This window comes from Pseudopodoces humilis, chromosome 6 (genome assembly GCF_049639895.1).
Source record: "Pseudopodoces humilis isolate 2021_Gansu_Grassland_sample_001 chromosome 6, ASM4963989v1, whole genome shotgun sequence".
NCBI classification, from domain to species: Eukaryota; Metazoa; Chordata; class Aves; order Passeriformes; family Paridae; genus Pseudopodoces; species Pseudopodoces humilis.
In genome coordinates, this window is record NC_142205.1 from 59,616,794 (window position 1) to 59,633,656 (window position 16,863).

General features: G+C 42.0%; 1 protein-coding gene across 1 annotated transcript; it reads left to right on the forward strand.

Moving 5' to 3' along the window:
• The first annotated feature begins 147 nt into the window (after positions 1-147).
• On the forward strand, positions 148-9,265 carry COQ2 (coenzyme Q2, polyprenyltransferase). Its single transcript, XM_005525627.3, has 8 exons — positions 148-168; positions 1,452-1,704; positions 1,793-1,959; positions 4,363-4,484; positions 4,740-4,825; positions 5,715-5,848; positions 6,297-6,485; positions 8,738-9,265. Exons 1-8 carry the CDS (start codon positions 148-150, stop codon positions 8,891-8,893), a joined length of 1,128 nt encoding a protein of 375 aa, XP_005525684.2. The 3' UTR covers positions 8,894-9,265.
• The last annotated feature ends 7,598 nt before the right edge of the window (positions 9,266-16,863 follow it).

Sequence of the window (16,863 nt, forward strand, 5' to 3'; positions counted from 1 at the left end):
ACTCTACAGGGACAGCGAATTCCCCAAGGTATCTTTCAGCAGCCGATCTGGGGACATTTTGACAGAGGAACTATGCCATGCAAAGCAAAGGTTTTATGGCTCTGTCCTCTGCTCTCTGGTTTGTGCAATAACTCATAAGTTGGTATTATGACCCTGAAGGTTCTGAAGGTGAGGTAACTGAGGTTCTTCTTAATAGGTACCTTGGGGTAGATAAGAGCGAAATGACACTTGAATGACCAGTGTCGCAGATTTGGTTTAGAACGATGGAAAGGAGATATGCAGCCGTTTTGGTTATTATCTATAGAAATATCACAATAGAAAAGCATAAAGATATAATTTAAGAAAAAATATAATGAAAAGAAAGAGGACACGATAGTTGGGAGAAAAGATAAGAAAGGAATGAGAAGAACGTGTCTTTACAAAGAAACCGTGAGTCTCCTTTTAGGAAAAGCTAGACACTGATAGGTGAAAGCAGCAACAGGAGTAACCATAAACTTCAGAAGAATGTTACTAATTGACACAGACTTGCTCATCAGTGTTAAATCCCTGGACCTAGAGATACAAAGGTGGGGGGAGGGGAGGTGTTGTGCATATTAGAAGGAGTTACGTTTTAGGTGATTAGGGCAGCCTGTACCTCTCAAGTAGCTCAGTCAATGAGGAAAGGAAGAGGGTCATGAGGCCGGGAAAATAGGATTAAAAGGAAGCTCTGCCCTCCAACAACTTGACAGACTCCAGGGGAATGCCCCATGGCCTCTCCCTTTATTCGAATAAAGTTAGAGGACGTTTCTGTCTCCTTTGGACATAAACCTCTGCTGCTGTGAATTTTTCTGCACAGATAACACCTGTGGACCCAGCAACAAGACTTGATTGATACACTGAATTTTCATGTGTGATGATCACGGTCTTGATCCTTCAGGGGTGGGGTTAATACACCTGGGAATGCCCAGGTGCCTCCCCTCTAGCTAAGCGAAGGTGGGTTTGTTGTGGCCACCTGCGCTGCTCTTATGCAGGCCTGAGGTTTCCAACACACACCACAAGCCCTCTCCTCCTTCCCTGCGGCTCGGGGAGTGCAAACCCGCCTCAGCCAAGCGCCCGCTACTTTTGCATCTCGCTGATTGTTGGAGTCATTAAGCCTCGGCATTTCAGTCCCTCACACAGTGGGAGAACTGCGTGAGCGAGAAGAGATACAAAGGCCACATGGGAAATCTCATATATATATAGATATAAAAATATAAATACATATATATGTATAGATGTGTGTGTGTATATATATATATATACATGTCTACACACACACACACATATATATATATAAATATATATAACCTGCAGTGAGAAAAAGTCTGGGAGATGACACGTATGTGTTAGGAACGCCCCGGCGGGGGGGCGCCTGAGGGCGCGGCGCATGCGCAGCGCTGCATGCCCCCCCCCCCCCCGCATCCCGCCGGCAGCGGGGCGGGGCCAAGGTGGCGGGGCGGCTGCTGGCGCGGGCGGGGCGGGGCATCCCCAGGTTCCGGGGGACCCCCCGGCTCCGCGCCACCCGCCTGCCCCTCGCTGCTGCCGCTGCCCCTGCCCCGCCGCTGCTGCTCCGCCGCCCCGCCGCGCCTCTGGGGCCGCGCAGCTTCTCAGCGGCCGAGCTGGTGCGCGCCGCGCCGGCCCCGCTGCAGCCCTACCTGCGGCTCATGCGGCTGCACCAGCCCGCCGGTGAGCGCGGCGGGGAGGATCGAGGCCCCGGCCCACCCTGGCCTCCCGTTCCCCGCTGATCCCGCCCGCGGGTTTTGTGTCCCCGCAGGGACGTGGCTGCTGTACCTGCCGTGTACCTGGAGCATCGGGCTGGCGGCAGAGCCCGGCTGCCTCCCGGACTGGCGCCTGCTGTCGCTGTTCGGCGTGGGAGCCGTGCTCATGCGAGGGGCCGGCTGCACCATCAATGACATGTGGGACCGCGACTATGACAGACAGGTAGAGAACCATGGGGCAAGGCTGCTTATACGAGCGGGCAGTGGCAGGACAAGGGGACATGCTTCAAACGGAAAGAGTAGGTTTAGATTAGATATTAGGAAGAAATACTTCACTCTGAGGATGGCGAAGCGTTGGAACAAGTTGCCCCGAGAAGTTTTAGGTGGCCCGTCCCTGGAAGTGTTCAAGGCCAAGTTGGATGGGGTTGTGAGTAACCTGGTCTAGTGAAAAGTGCCCTGCCCACAGCATGAGGGTTGGAGCAGGGTGATCTTTTAAGGTCCCATTCCAACCCAAGCCCTTCTGTGATTCAGTGAACCAAGCAGATGCCCACATATCTCCATCATCACAAAATCAACAGAATTTTTAGAGTTGGAAGGGACCTCGAGAGATGATCTTGTTCAACTCCCTTGCCAAGGCCAACTCATCTAGAGCAGGTTACACAAGAACACATCGAGGTGAGTTTGGAATGTCTCCAGGGAGGGAGACTCCTCTTAACTGATGCTGTTTTTTCTCAGCCAAGCACCAAGGATCCTGAAGGCACTGAAGTACGTGAACATCACCAGTGATTCCTTGCTGAGTGCAGACTCTGGATTCAGGAATTCCCTCATGTTTCTGTCTGAGATACATGCAATTAATTTGTCTACATTTCCTCCAAAAATATTGTATTTCATACAACATTTCTCTGTCCAGGACTGTAATAAGTCTTCTAGAATACTCATCGCCGTGTAAGATAGAATACATGCTTTTGTCAGCTGTTGGCAGTACTTGAACAAATTTATTTCCCAACCTTGTTTTGCATGACAGAACAGGCCAAGTAACACTTTTTTGCTCCACTTGCTAGTTACAATCTATCCAAGAACAACTTTTTTTTTTTTTTCCTTAATTTTAGGAGCACTGTTTCCTTGTATTGTTGTATTGTTAATTTTGGGTGTTCAGAGTATCATGCCCAACCCTCAGCTAATCCCCCTCCACTATGTGATATTTTTCCTTCATCCCATTTCCTTCCCATTTGTTCAGAAGAGGCAAATAAGCAAAAGGCAGTGCCCAGTGTCAGTTCTGAAACATGCACAGGTGCAGGCTTGGAGGGGAACATCCTTGTGATATGTCACTGTTTGCTCCTCCTGTCTTTTGTTCCTATATTACTCCTGTAGTTTTGGGGGTTGGGTTTTAGCCCTGCAAGACACAGAATAATGAGGCAATCCAGTATGTGAAGTTCTTAGTATGGCACTTGTATTTGTGCTGATGGGAAGGCAGGAAGCAGGATTGGGTTTATGGCAGCTTTGGATGGTTTAGGGTTTGGAAGGTATTAACAACTATATATGCTAAACAGATTTTATGTGGGGTTGTGATAAGTAAGAGGGAATTTCAATATAATGATTTAATTTATGCATTATGTGATGTGGTCAGATGGAAAGTTTTGAAAATTGCCTGCACAGCTTTTTCTGGGGTACCTTAAAAGGCTGCCTTCAACACCTGACCTAGAGGCCAGGCCAACAGGAGGATGTTGGCTGGTGCAGGTGATGGTGGTTTGGGGGTTTAGATTTTGTATAACTGATTACTTGGATCATGTTTTCATAAGTTGAAACATCCCGTGTCTGGTTGCACTATGCAGTGGAATTGGTCACAGGTATGTTAAGTGCATGTTTAAACTCCAAAAGCAGTATTTGGTGTTAACATAACCTAATGGCAGGGGGAGAACAAGCTAAAAGAGTTTGTTTGGATTCACATTATTCAAGCATAGGCAAAATACTTTGTATGTACATAATATTCTGTAAAAAGTTGGCTTTTGAACCTCTTTGAATAGACTTGACACCATTTTCATGAAGATACACAATTTCATGGAATTGTTAGGGTTGAAATGCATCTCTGGAGATCATCCAGTCCAACCCCTGCCAAGGCAGGGCCACCTGGAGCAGGTGACACAAGGACACATCCAGCTGGGGTTTAGAATGTCTCCAGGGAGGGAGACTTCACAGCTTCCCTGGGAAGCCTGTTCCAGTGCTCTGCCACTCTCAGTGTAGAGAAGTTCTTCCTCATGTTGAGGTGAAATTCAGTCATTTGGAGTTTTTTTTCGCATTGGTCACCTTTGGCAAGTAACTCACCATTCATTTATTTTAACTTTTTTTTCTGATAGTTGTTTCTTTCTTCAGTTTACCTTGTATGATTTCTTGTTCCAGACACAGTTTCTAAACTCCATTGTATCCCAGCTGGAATTAAATTAATTGTCTTTTCACAGGTATTAACTCCACATCAATGGGACTGGATTCTGAATATGCCATTAGAGAGAAACAAAAGTAAACAGAATTAGGGCCCTTCCATTTCTCTTCAGAAAATAGGAAACAAACATTGTAAATTGCCCATCAGTTAGAGGTGTACCTGGTGGTAATATTATCTCCATTTTTTTAGGTTGTAAGGACAGCAAGCCGACCCCTGGCAGCTGGAGATATCTCCACTTTTCAGTCCTTGGTTTTTCTTGGAGGACAGCTCAGCCTGGCGCTCTGTGTGCTTTTGTGTCTGAATTACTACAGGTAATGTATGAATTCTCTTTTGGTTTTTAAAGTCTGGCTCTGGGTCCTAAGTTAAGCACCAGGATTTTTAGAAGAAAAGGTGTTAGAGTCAGAGGGAGGAGGTTATTAGTCATGGAATTGTAATTGAGAGGAAAAGAATTAGTTCAGTACTGTGTACCACTCCTGCAGTGCTGATCTTTATCTACTTATCTACTTTATTTTTTATCTACTGGTCTTTAGCCTAGCAAACAATAATCCCCTTCGTACTTTTTACAGTATCATTCTGGGAGCAGCCTCTTTATCCCTTGTGATCACCTACCCTTTGATGAAGAGAATAACATACTGGCCACAGCTAGTTTTGGGTGAGATGGAATATTTCTTCTATTTTTTTAATTTCAGCTTTTGTTTTTAGGGTGTTTTATAAATTAGTACTTGAGCTTTAGCAATCTGAATTTTTATAAGTTTACATCAAAATAGAAATACCTTACAGACAAAGCTCTGTTGTGCCACAAGCTTCCTAATTTATGACAGGCATCATTGTTTATGTGTGGCTTTATTTTTTTTTTATTTTGGTTAGAAATCAGTTCCTTGTTTTGATGGAGTGATAGAAGGAAGAAGAGTAGGGGGAAATAAATGCTTGTCATTTGAGAATGAGCTATAGTTTTGGGGTTATTTCAAAACCCTTCTTACATACAGATTTGTCTGTACAGCATTTCAGTCTTCAGCTTCTAAAACAACTCCTGAACAGATACTGATGTTGTTTGTATTTTAGGTTGAGCTACTAAAACATATCTGTGCATATTGGTTCTCACATTCCAGCTATCTTCAGGGCTTTTTTTTACCAAAATTGTAATTTTCAGCCTAGAAGTACCGTAGTTGGCTGCTGTATATTGTTTTATGGCCAGTTATGCTGACATCTTTTGTTACACTGACATCTGAGCATTTTATCTTCAGACCTGTTGTTTGAGTATTCTGGAACAGTTGTGTGCAAATGTTTCCCTACACTAATGAAGTCAAATTCAAATTAGGGAAGAGCAGCTTATGTATTTTTCCTTGTGTGTCCAGAGTATTTAATGTCAAATTATTTATATTTATTACCTGCCTGAAAATAAGTGGTAGAAAAATAGAGATGTTGGTATTATACAAAAAGCTGCTGATATGATACACTCTCAAATAAATCATATTTAATTGCTCCTGGCATTCTTGTAACTTCTTTTTTTTTTTTTTTTTAAATTCTCTTAATGTGTTTAGGACTTACATTTAATTGGGGAGCCCTTCTTGGCTGGTCTGCCATCAAAGGGTCGTGTGAGTGGTCTGTGTGTTTGCCCTTGTACTTTGCTGGAGTCATGTGGACAATGGTGTACGACACCATTTATGCACATCAGGTAGGGTAACAGTGAGACATTCCAGATTAAACACACAACTTTGTGAGTTTCATTTACAAATTAGTTGTTGAACAGCACAGCTAACCCCTTGCAGTTCTTCACCCTCAGCTGAGCTGAAGCAACACCAAAGAAGTCCCAGTCCTTTGATGTTTTATTGCTGTTTGTCAAGATTTTACAAATCAGGTGGAAAGATGGAAGTACAATGCCCATTGTCCTCTTATGCTTCTTCATTGTGTAAATAACTTTGACGTTGGTATTAACTCTTGGCTGTTAAAGCAGATCTAAGACCAACCTTCTAGTTTAAATTTTAATGTGGGGACCTACAGCTGCCCTTTAATTGGGTTCCTAGTAAGAAGCATTGGAAATTTAAGCAAGTCCCTCATTTTTATTTTTCTTATGAACTAGCACTTTATAATGGATTTGGTGGTAATTAATCCTTTTGTTCCAGGATAAGAAGGACGACATCATGATTGGTGTGAAGTCAACTGCATTGCAGTTCAAGGAGGACACGAAGCAGTGGCTCAGTGGCTTCAGCCTGGTCATGCTCCTGAGTTTGTGCGTGGCAGGGATGAATTGCAACCAAACCTTCCCGTATTACTCAGCTGTGGCTGCTGTAGGGGCTCACCTGGCACACCAGGTTTGATGGATTTATTTATACTTTTTTCATGTGGGAGTTCTTACTAAGAAGTCAAAGGGCTTTTCAACCCCCATCAATTAATGAGCTAGCCATGATAATCAGATCCTGTAAAGAGAACTAAAGTCTTCTGACAATAAGCTTGGTCTTCTTAAGTGCCTTTTGCTTACCTTTTGGTTGAGGAGACCTTCAGTCCTGACCTCAAACAGTGAAGCACTGAGTTTCAGTCTGTTTGTAACCAACAGAAGTGCCACACATTAAACTGTGATCTCAAGGAAAGGGTTTTCTCCTCACTGCCAGCAGCAGCTGCGCCTCAATGTGCTGCAAAATACTGTGGTTTTGACTGCTCTTATTCAGCTCCTTCAGTGTCTGGCACACATAATAGCAGTAGCAGATGTTAATGTAATAATTTTATGTTAATTGACAGTTCTAAATGGTTCTCTGTAGCAGAGAACAATCCAGTTCAGTCTTGTAGTTGCAGATGTTTAGAAATTTTTATGACTAACAAAAAGAAATTAGCTCTTTCAGTAAAGGATGCAGATAGGATCTTCTTACCTTATTCTTTCTGAACCTAACAACTGTGTTACACAGTTTTGTAGTAAGTGACAAGTCAGTCTATTAAAAAATTTATTAGCGGTCTTGATAGGTAAGTGATTGCAGAGGTTTGTATATTGCAAGGAGTAAAACCATTGCTAGTCTGAGCACTTAAATCTGTGGTAATATGGAACTTTTTATAAAGCATATTGGTCGTATGTTGCATTTTAATGGGTGGAGCTTGTGCAGGTAATGGATATTAAACGTATCTCTGGGTAAGAGAATGCTTGTGGTGATGTAGTCTGGCACTCAGCCATTGTTTTCATAGTGACTGTGTTTGGAAATGTATGAGGAAAAGAATACTACATCCACTGCATGATCATTTACAGTTTGAATTGTTAGAGAGCCTTTATGCTGTAGTTTTGGCATGAATGGAAACCACTTTTAAGGACCTTTATGAGTAAGGATGCAGACTCATGAGTGTAAGTGATGGAGAATTCACAATTGTGTGGACTGCCACAGTCACAAGAGCAGAACTGTTCTGTGTACCATAAAGTAGCTTCTTTTTGGGGGATTACTTTAATAAAATAACATATTTTACTTTCTTTGTGTTTCTGAAAGAATAGCTTGGCTGCTGTTGAGTTTAATTTGTCAGTTCAGTGTTTCAAGTTCCCAGTGTCTGAGTAGAGGACAGGTTCTTAAGGGTGTGGATCACATCTTATTTTAGAAGCTTGTGAAGAGTATTTTGATTATTTGACCAGGACCCAGCCCTGATTTCTCTCTACAACCACAAATGAAGCAGATTTCCTGGGGAAGGTTTCACTTCTTTCAGTCAAATACTTTGTTTAACTTTTTCAAAGACTGAAGTTTGGTTTGAAGTTTTAGGGGCTCCTTATCTGCTATTCCTTTCACTCACTTTGCTCAACATTCCCTCATGTTATCGTTCTCAAGACTTGCACCAAATGGGTTTTGGGAATATTTGCTCCTGCTAATAACAGCCTTGTGGGTTGTTTTGTTCTGTTTGGTTTTGTTTGGTTTTTTTTTTAACTTTTAGTTGTGACTCACAGCAGAGAGCTGCCATGCTGGGTAAGCCAAGCCTTGCTTCTGGCCACTGTTGCAGGTGTCCTGATTCAGAGAATTGCATGAACTTGGCTAAGAGCAACTGAACTGAAACCAGGCCTGGTTGGCAACGCAGGGCTGGCACTTCCCTGTGCTTTCCAGTTACCCTGGTTCAGTGCTGATTCACCAGTGCCTTGTGTCTATTGAAACATGGAATACCTTAGATCAGAGATGGAAAAGTGCATGTTCTGCAGGGGCTCATTTTAATTTAAAGTTACATTGAAGAATTAGGTGGCAAGCTACTGAGGAAAATCTTAGAGACTTATTTACATGCCCAGATATTTTTGCACTTTTAAATATCAAACCAGACACACCAGTAACTGGGTTGTTTATACAGTCTTCCATTGAGATGGTCTGGGAATCATGCTCATATAAGATCCTTGACTTTTCTGCTGTATGTTGAAAAAAATCTGTCAAACACAGATGCCAGTTATGCAAAAAAAAAAAATTAAGCACAGAGTATTCCTGTTTCTTGTGGAGGTAAGGGTAGACTTTAGAGCTTAAGGATAATTTTTTTAAAGTTGCAGATAATTTTGTGATGTGTCAGATATTTATGAGTCTGTAGAATAATAATCCTCTAATGTTATCCTGTGCTTTTGCAGATTTACACTTTGGACATAGACAAGCCTGAAAACTGTTGGAAAACATTTGCTTCAAATCGTACTGTAGGAATTCTGCTCTTCATAGGGATTGTGCTTGGAAATCTGTGGAAACAAAAAGACTTAAAAAATGTTGAAGACCCTTCAGAGAACAGATAGTTGAAATCACCATACTGGTATTTTAGTCTAACTGAAGTGTAAGTATTGTAAGAAAGAAAACACTTTAAATATAAATATAGCTGCTTTATACTGTTCATTTATAAAAGCTGGTGAAAACATTCTTGTCTCTGAAATCATGCAATTGAGATAAATTACAACAGAAGTTTTGGTTATCTGGGATTAACTTCAGTCTGCATAGAAGCTCCAAAAAGTGAAGCTGCTCTGCTGGTCTTGTGTAATAGCAGCAAACTTCTGTTAAGCTCTGGAGGCTGTGAAACCAAGATTTTATATGAAGCAGGTGTCTCTTAGTGACAGCACAGATAAAAATGCAAAATGATTTCTGGATGTAAATAAAATCTGGTTGTACATGTTTGATGGTCTGGTTTATTACAAAGGTAATTTTCAGTTTGAGTTGGAGGTTGGTGCATGGCAGAGTTGCAATAACTGTTTTTCTCCTGGGATGTCTAGGAGCAGTCAGGACTCCAAATGTGTGAGGTCTGCAATAAGGAGCCAAAAAAGAAGTATTTAAGAAGATTTTCTGCTCTTGCTGTGATTGCTGCAGCAGGTGCTTTCCATGTGAAAAGGCTTCTGCAAAGTTGCCTGCACAGAGTGAGCTGAGCTTGTTTGTCAAGAGCAATTTGCACACAGACTAAGGACTGAAAACAAAAACAGAGCAGTCCAGAGCTGTTGACAAGTGTGTATGAGCAGTGGTTGACCCTGGGCTACAAATTCGTCATGCAAACTGTTGACATTCTTTTATTTTTATTTTTTAATTCTGCTTGTTTTGACTTATGCCTGCCGGTTTTATTTGTAGTCTTACAGGAAAAACTTGTTTCTAGGGGATGCCTAGAAACAGTAAAAATAGCAAGGGCAGGTTAACTAAATGGCCCTTACACAGAAGTTGTTCTTAAATAGGGTTTATATTTCTGGGGTGGAGAAAGTATTAAGTTGAAGAAAAGCTGTTTAATAATGGAAAACAATAAGCTTCTGATCAGTTACGTGACATAGCTGCATTTTGTAGAGGGAGAATTTGATGCATGCTACTTGATCTTTGTTTATTAGCCATTTACTAGTAATTAAAAAGTCTTGTAAAGTAACTAGTATGGATCAGTTTCTCAGTACTAGTAGTGTTATTTTAGTGAGGTGGTGACAAAAGTTATTACTCTGTTTTTAACATACTGAAGGGTCTTTAAGTAGCTCAGATTTGGGAGGAGCTGACATTCTGTAGTGCCTCTGAACCTTCTGGTGTCCTTTGTCTGATACTGCTTGTCACAAGTATTTGTCTTAAAATGAGAGGAGGAAAAAGGTGTTGCTAAATAGAGTATAAATTAAAGTTTCGGAACAGTCCTCATGTCTGGAACTTGAAAATCATTTCATGTTGTCTGTGGGAGTTTTCCAAATTCATATTAATTTCATTTTCCACAGACAAGACATAGCTGTATTTTAGGTTCATTGCCTGAAAAACATAAATATTTAGGTTCCAGGCCGTAATACTTAGGATATTAAATTCATGAAAATTTTAGGATTAGTACAAGGAAATAAATAACTTCTAAAGTGCAAGAGAGGTAAAGGCCAAGCCACTTCCTGGCTAAAACCTTCCTGTTTGGATCTGCTGGCAGATATATGTGCATCTCCTTCTTTTGTTCCCAAGGTATTCTATTCCAAATCTTCACCAAGACACTTTCTGCTGTAATTGGATACGGTTTCTTTAGAAGTTTTCAAATATTCCTGTCTCTAAGCATCAGCTTTTTATTAGTGTGCTTTTGTAGAATTAAACAACATCCTCTGGAATTTTTTTCTCCACTATCAAACCTTGCCTTTCTCCCCCACCACCTTTTCCCAGTATTCCTCCACAGGATTTTGAGAGAACAAATGCTTTTATCAGGCAGCAGGAAGGTCCAATGTACCCAACAGTGGCAAACTGGAACACTGCCAGTTGCTCAGTGAAACAGAAAGCTCTGTAGCAACACCAGCCCTTGCTGTGTTGCACTTTGTAGAAAGGTGTATCAGAGCAACACCTGCTTTTTGTCCAGGATTAGCCCTATAGAAGTAAGGGTGCTACTCCTGCAGGGATCAAGGGAGAGATTGCCAAGGCATAGGAAGCCTGCAGGGTGGGGCTGGATCTTTGCCTTAGAAGCCTGTTTTGCACAGTGGTATATGAGAGCTCTCACACTCCCTTTCCCAGGGAGAAGACTTGTCAAAGGAGGGTCAGCCAAGGCAAACTCCGCCTGGGTCCTGCTTTTAGTATTTAATGGTAAATATGATGCTGTTAATGGGAGGGGTTCAGAGTTTTCCCTCCCTCTCTTCTGAAGTACATGCTGCAGGAGCTGTGCTGTGCAAACAACTGCAGTGCCTGTGGCAGCCAGCTTGGCTGCCAGGGAACCTGGCAACACTAGGGCAGTAGGTCAAGCATCTTGCCAGCCACTGGTGACATGACCTGGAAAAAAAAGGCACTCCTTTTCTATTTCCACTTTGACAAAAACTAGGAGAGGGCCATTAATTGATTTCTAAACACTTCACAGTGCAAATACCAGGAGAGAGGCTCTGAGCTTCAAAAGAAAGCTGCCAAGAGAGTAGCGCATCTTAGCTGGCCATGGATAGCGAGAAGTTTAAGTACTAACTGAAGCCTTCTGGTATCCTGAAGAGGTGATTTTGATTTTCCTGCAGTGCCTCCCTGCATTTTGTGATGGAGGCAAAAGGCCAGAGCAAATTTTAACACAGTGTGCTAGATGCAGTACCAGAATTACAAAGAAAATAGCAAAAAACTAAATTAGTTTTACAGCATTTTTCTTTTCCTGCATGGTGGTGTTTAAAAGAAGACAAAAAACACTGCTTCCAGGCAACTGTATAGAAGTGATTTTGTCTGAACAAAGCAGGAAGAGGTCTAATACACTTAAAAGAAACAAAAACAAAACCAACAGCAAAAGAAGAGTGTTCAAGCCAAGTTCAGTGCTTCTAACAATACATTTGTAATTTCTGGTCTGGAAATTCCCATCCTAATGCAAAACAAAATCCAAAGCCATGTCTGAATTCTTATACCTGCAAAATAGAATTCCACCGAATTTCAGAGCTTCTTGTCTGTGATAGGTGCAGTAACAAGGAAATATACCTAATGCAAAATAAAATAAGTTGTATCAACTGTGTAAAGAACAGAACCAAGCCTGTAGCAGGTTGTAAGGGCAGTGGGGGAAAGCAGGCCATTCCACAGGACTCTATTTTTTTCCTGCACTCACGTCAAAGCATTCAGAGAGTTCAGCTCTGAATGTAAAGTATCTCACTTTCTACAACTCCTTGGAAGGACCCTGGAAGGACCCTGTGGCCAGGTGGGAGAAAGTTGGTCTTGTCTCACAGGTAACAAGTGACAGTAGGAGAGGAAATGGCCTTATGTTTGGGTGCCTGTGGCACAGGGGGTTCAGGCCCCTTGCCCAGATGGCACTGCATGCTCCCAGCCACAGCATCATTTTCTGTCTGATCAGCCACCCAAGCAGACCCTCTCCACTGTGTGCAGTGTCCCTGGCATGGAAGAGATGAGGGATGTGCAGACATGGGAGCAGCTCTCTGCTTGTACCAACTCAGTTTTGGTGAGATGTGCACCTGACCCTCGGCTATATTTCTAAGGGCTGTGAAAATTTTTCCTTGCACTTAGCTTCATTCTCCTTCAGCTTTTACAGTTGCAGGAATTTCCCTTTTGCTTGAGCATTTTCAAGCTGTGGGAAGGAAGCAAGGTTTGTGTGTAATGAGGTCTTCCATTGAAGCTGTGGAGACATCTAGAAAAAGGTGAAGTTCCTGTTTCAGAAGCCCTTCTCCGTGTCTGAAACAGAACCTTCAGACTGTTACTTTGTCTCTGGAAAGGAGTGTTAGGACCAGAGCTTTGGAGGGAGGCCCCCAGGTACCCTTTTGTGCCAGGCAGCCCCCCTGACCTGCACAGCAGTGGGATTCATGGACCCTCTTTGAATGAACACACCTCTCACCATTTGAGACATCTTAGTTTATGTAAATAGCATGAGGCAGTGTGCTGGGGAAGGTGGCTTTGCTCATTTGTGGTCATGTTTGAAGTTGCAGGTTGGACTTATTTTTAGTACAGAGAACAGAAACAAACATTTACATGTGAGTGGCACAAACTGGAATAAATGAGTTTCTGGTTGTAACTGCTCCATAAAATAGTGGTAGACTGTGTAATCCATACTTTGTTCTTTGTAGAGAAAGATTTTTTTTTTTAAATCTGTGCTCCTGAATCTTCATCAGCATTACATTCACTGTAGTGCATATTAAATTGGTGAGTATTGATGTCAGCAGAATTTTTCCATTGTCTTCTTGGAAATAATCATGGAATGGCTTTATTTGGAAGAGACTTCAAAGATCATCTAGTTTCAAACCCCATGCTGTGGGCAGGGATGCTTTCCACTCGACCATGTTACTCAGACCCATCCAGCCTGGCCTTGAACACTTCCAGGGCTGGGTCATCCACAGCTTCTCTGTCTTATAAATGAAAAGCTAAACTTGCCAATACATCAAGCAATATAGCCAATTTATTAATTTTTTTGATAAAAGAATGAGCAATTTTTACAGCGCTGGGTGCACAGGGGTCTCCACACCAAGCAATGCACAAATTCAGTTTTCAAGCAGTAATCTTCTCATATCATTCTAGGCACTTCCCTTCCTCAAATTTTCAGTTATTTTCTACTTGCTTTTCTTCAGTTGTGGTTTTTGAAGATCTGCTGGGGAGGTGGTCCAAGATGGTCTTCTGATGTCTTTCTAGCCTCCCATTCTTCTTTTGAAATATCTTTTTTTCCACTATGTGAAAAACGAGGTTCACATTTTTTTAATATAAAATTTAAAAAGTTTAATAGAAAGACAATTCGGAGATAGAAATAAAACAAAATGAACAAATACGGCTGGGTGCCTCAGCATTTAGCCAAGAGCGTCCCTTAAAAATACAAATCTATTGCATATTCATAAATGCTGATGTATTATTTAAACATTCCTCTTAAGTTTTAGATGTTCCTTGGTTTAGCTTCAACTGCCCTCCCTTTCCAATAGATCAATCTTCTTGGCTTTGTTGAGTCTCACAATCCCAGATAAGAGGTTCAGTAAATTCCTCCTTTGGAGCTCTGGCTGCTGCTGTCCTCATCTGGATAAAATAATCTAAGAATGCAGGGAGTGTTTCTGACTATCTCTTCAGTCTCTGGGTTATATGAACAAAAGCATTCTTTATTTTAATACCACACTACAGCCTAACATATTTATATGTATTGCACCACTATTTCTAAGTTTTATCAATAACAAAAATAAAAGAAACTATTAATACAGCAAAGTTTCCCAACATTATACATGTAACATTCATTTTAGTATTTGCAAAAAGCCAATATATAATATGTGTGCATAACAACTAGCATTATTTTTGGTTATACAGTTTGTCTAAGCAAGCATATATATTCTGTTAGCATACATTTTGCAAGCCTTCTTTTAGTCATTTTACAACCTAAGGCTAGCATGTCTAAAAAATATCTTCATAGGGCTTCTTCCTCAGTTAAGTAAATTTAACTTAATTTTTAAATTAAGTAAATTTGTAGTAGATTTAAGTAAAACTTAAAGCCGGCATGTTTCAAAATGCCTTTGTAGAGCCTATCAACTCATGTTAGTCCTACTTCCCCTTTTTAAGTGATTACAAATTCTTCTATACTCCTGTTGGGGTTTAAGTGTCCGTCCTGTTGTTCTGTCTCACCTATGGAATTTTTACCCATCAGTGGCAGGGAAAACCGGGTTCCTGGTACTTCGTGGGTGCTTGAAAAACACAAAGAGTTCGGCTGGGCCCAGTGGGGAGGGGGCAGCTGGGGGCTGGCTGGTTTCTTCAGCTTCAGAGCAGAACACTCGCGGGGAGCTGTTGCGGCTGGGAGAAGGGAATTCACCATCACCCAGACGGAGCTGCTGCTTCTGCTTCTTCTCCTTCTCCCCTCTTGGTTGGTGGCCTCGCACCCCCTGTCCTGCCGGGACGTGTGGCAGTGCCAGCCACCGCCGCGGAGCTGCTGATCCACCTCAGCCACCGGCCCAGGATCTCAGCTCATCCCTGCTGTTCCAGCCGACTGTTCCTCGGAGCCCTGCAGGAGCACCGGGACTGACTGCCCGAGGGGTTTGTGAAAACAAAACCTCTCCTCCATCCCTCTCAGCCGAGAAAGCTGTCCCGGGGCCCCTGGTTCTGTTTTCTTGCTAATGCTGTAGTTATTGTTGTTTGTTTGCCTTGTTATACATACTATTAAAGAACTGTAATTCCTATCCCCAGATCTCTGCCTGAGAACCCCTTGATTTCAAAATTATTATAATTCAGAGGGAGGAGGTCTACATTTTCATTCCAAGGGAGGCTCCTGCCCTCCCCAGCAGACACCTGTCTTCCAAACCAAGACAACTCCAAAAAAAACAAACAACTTATAGCTTGTACAAAGGATAGTTTGAAACTTACACTACAAGGTGTTTAAAGCTTATATTAATTACTTGTAGGTAATTACAATTTTGTTGTTAAAACAAACTTAGCTAAAAGTTTACTGTTATATAGTTACCTTGTTAAACCTCACTTCCATGCCTTAATTCAGCCGATTCTTAAAACTCTTCTTTATAATAATCCCATGGTCTCTGTCTGCTTTGTCCACAGACACACGTATATAGGTGGGTGCTATTCGACTGATGCAAATTACAACCTGATTTCTCACATCTGGGCAACCTGTTCCAGTGCCTCACCACCCTAACAATTAAGAATTTCTTTGTAATATAATTTAAACCTATCCTCCTTTAGTTCAAAGCAATTCCTCCTTGCCCTGGCACTACATATCCTTGCAAAAAGTCCCTCTCCAGCTCTCTTGTAGCTCCCTTTAGGTATTGGGAGATGCTATAAGTCTCTCTGGAGCTTTTTCTTTTTACCACCTAAAAAACCTGACTGCAGTTCATCTTGCTGTTTCCCTTCTCCCCATGAGCCTCCTCCAGCCAGCTGGTGGGATGTCAGGCATCTCCTCCTCTAGGGAGAATCTACTGATCTACAACTTTTCTCAAACCTCAGTTTCCACAGCCTATTGCAATGTTCTTACAAGAAACACTAACTGTGTATGATCTAGCCAGAAAGCAGCCAAGCAGCCCCATTGTGAAGCAGGGACAGACATGGTTAAGCTTTGGAGCTGCTAGAAACCACAGGAAGCATTTCAAGGCATGGCTCCCTGTTTTCTCAGCAGCACTACTGGTAAAAGTCTTCACTTAAAACACCTTAAATGCCAGCCTGTGGACAAAGTTGCCATGTTGAAATTTAGCCCAAACTTCCTCTTTCCCTGTTCTCATGAGGGTGAGAGAGAAGGGAATCTCACTGTCAGCACTTGCCATGGGATGCGTTGAACTTGACTTGCTCCTGAGAAAGCAGCAACCCAGATCCTCTCTGAGATCTCTGCATATTATGTGTATCCTGCTGGGAAACAAAAAGCGCTGTCCTGGTGCCACAGGTTCTCCACAAAATGTGGAAGTGGATCCAAAACTGTCATGACTTGACAGGATATGAGTGGTTACATAATTGGGGTTAGTGCAGAAACTTTAAATATTAGCATCTCATAAAGGGAAATGTATGTGTGTGTGGTAAGTGCTCTGTTAATTTTACAGTGGCTGGGCTACATGGCTTGTGACAAGCACTTAGGGAATCAGCCTAATTTTTATGGAAAATCTCCATGTGGGGTATATTTTCTAAGAAATTATAACCTAAATGTCTGTCTTGATGAAAGTAAATCATTCAGAGCTACTCTCCCCTGAACAGCAACTACATGTGGGAAAAGTAAGGGGAATAACACAATAAACATGCTAACATATTTTTTTTTAAAAAATAACTAGTCCTGGGAAAAGGAAAAATAGATTACTGTTCTGCATTGTTAAGTCTGTGGTTGTAAGGACAGGGCACAGTTCCTGACTTCCCCCTTCAAGTTACCTCCCACCCATTTTACGTT

Excerpts from the sequence above, each read along its gene's own strand:
- COQ2 (XM_005525627.3), top strand. The coding sequence starts at position 148 with ATGACCCTGAAGGTTCTGAAG. Across the intron at positions 1,705-1,792 it reads GCGGCTGCACCAGCCCGCCG|GGACGTGGCTGCTGTACCTG; the intron begins GTGAGCGCGGCG and ends GTGTCCCCGCAG. Across the intron at positions 4,485-4,739 it reads TTGTGTCTGAATTACTACAG|TATCATTCTGGGAGCAGCCT; the intron begins GTAATGTATGAA and ends TACTTTTTACAG.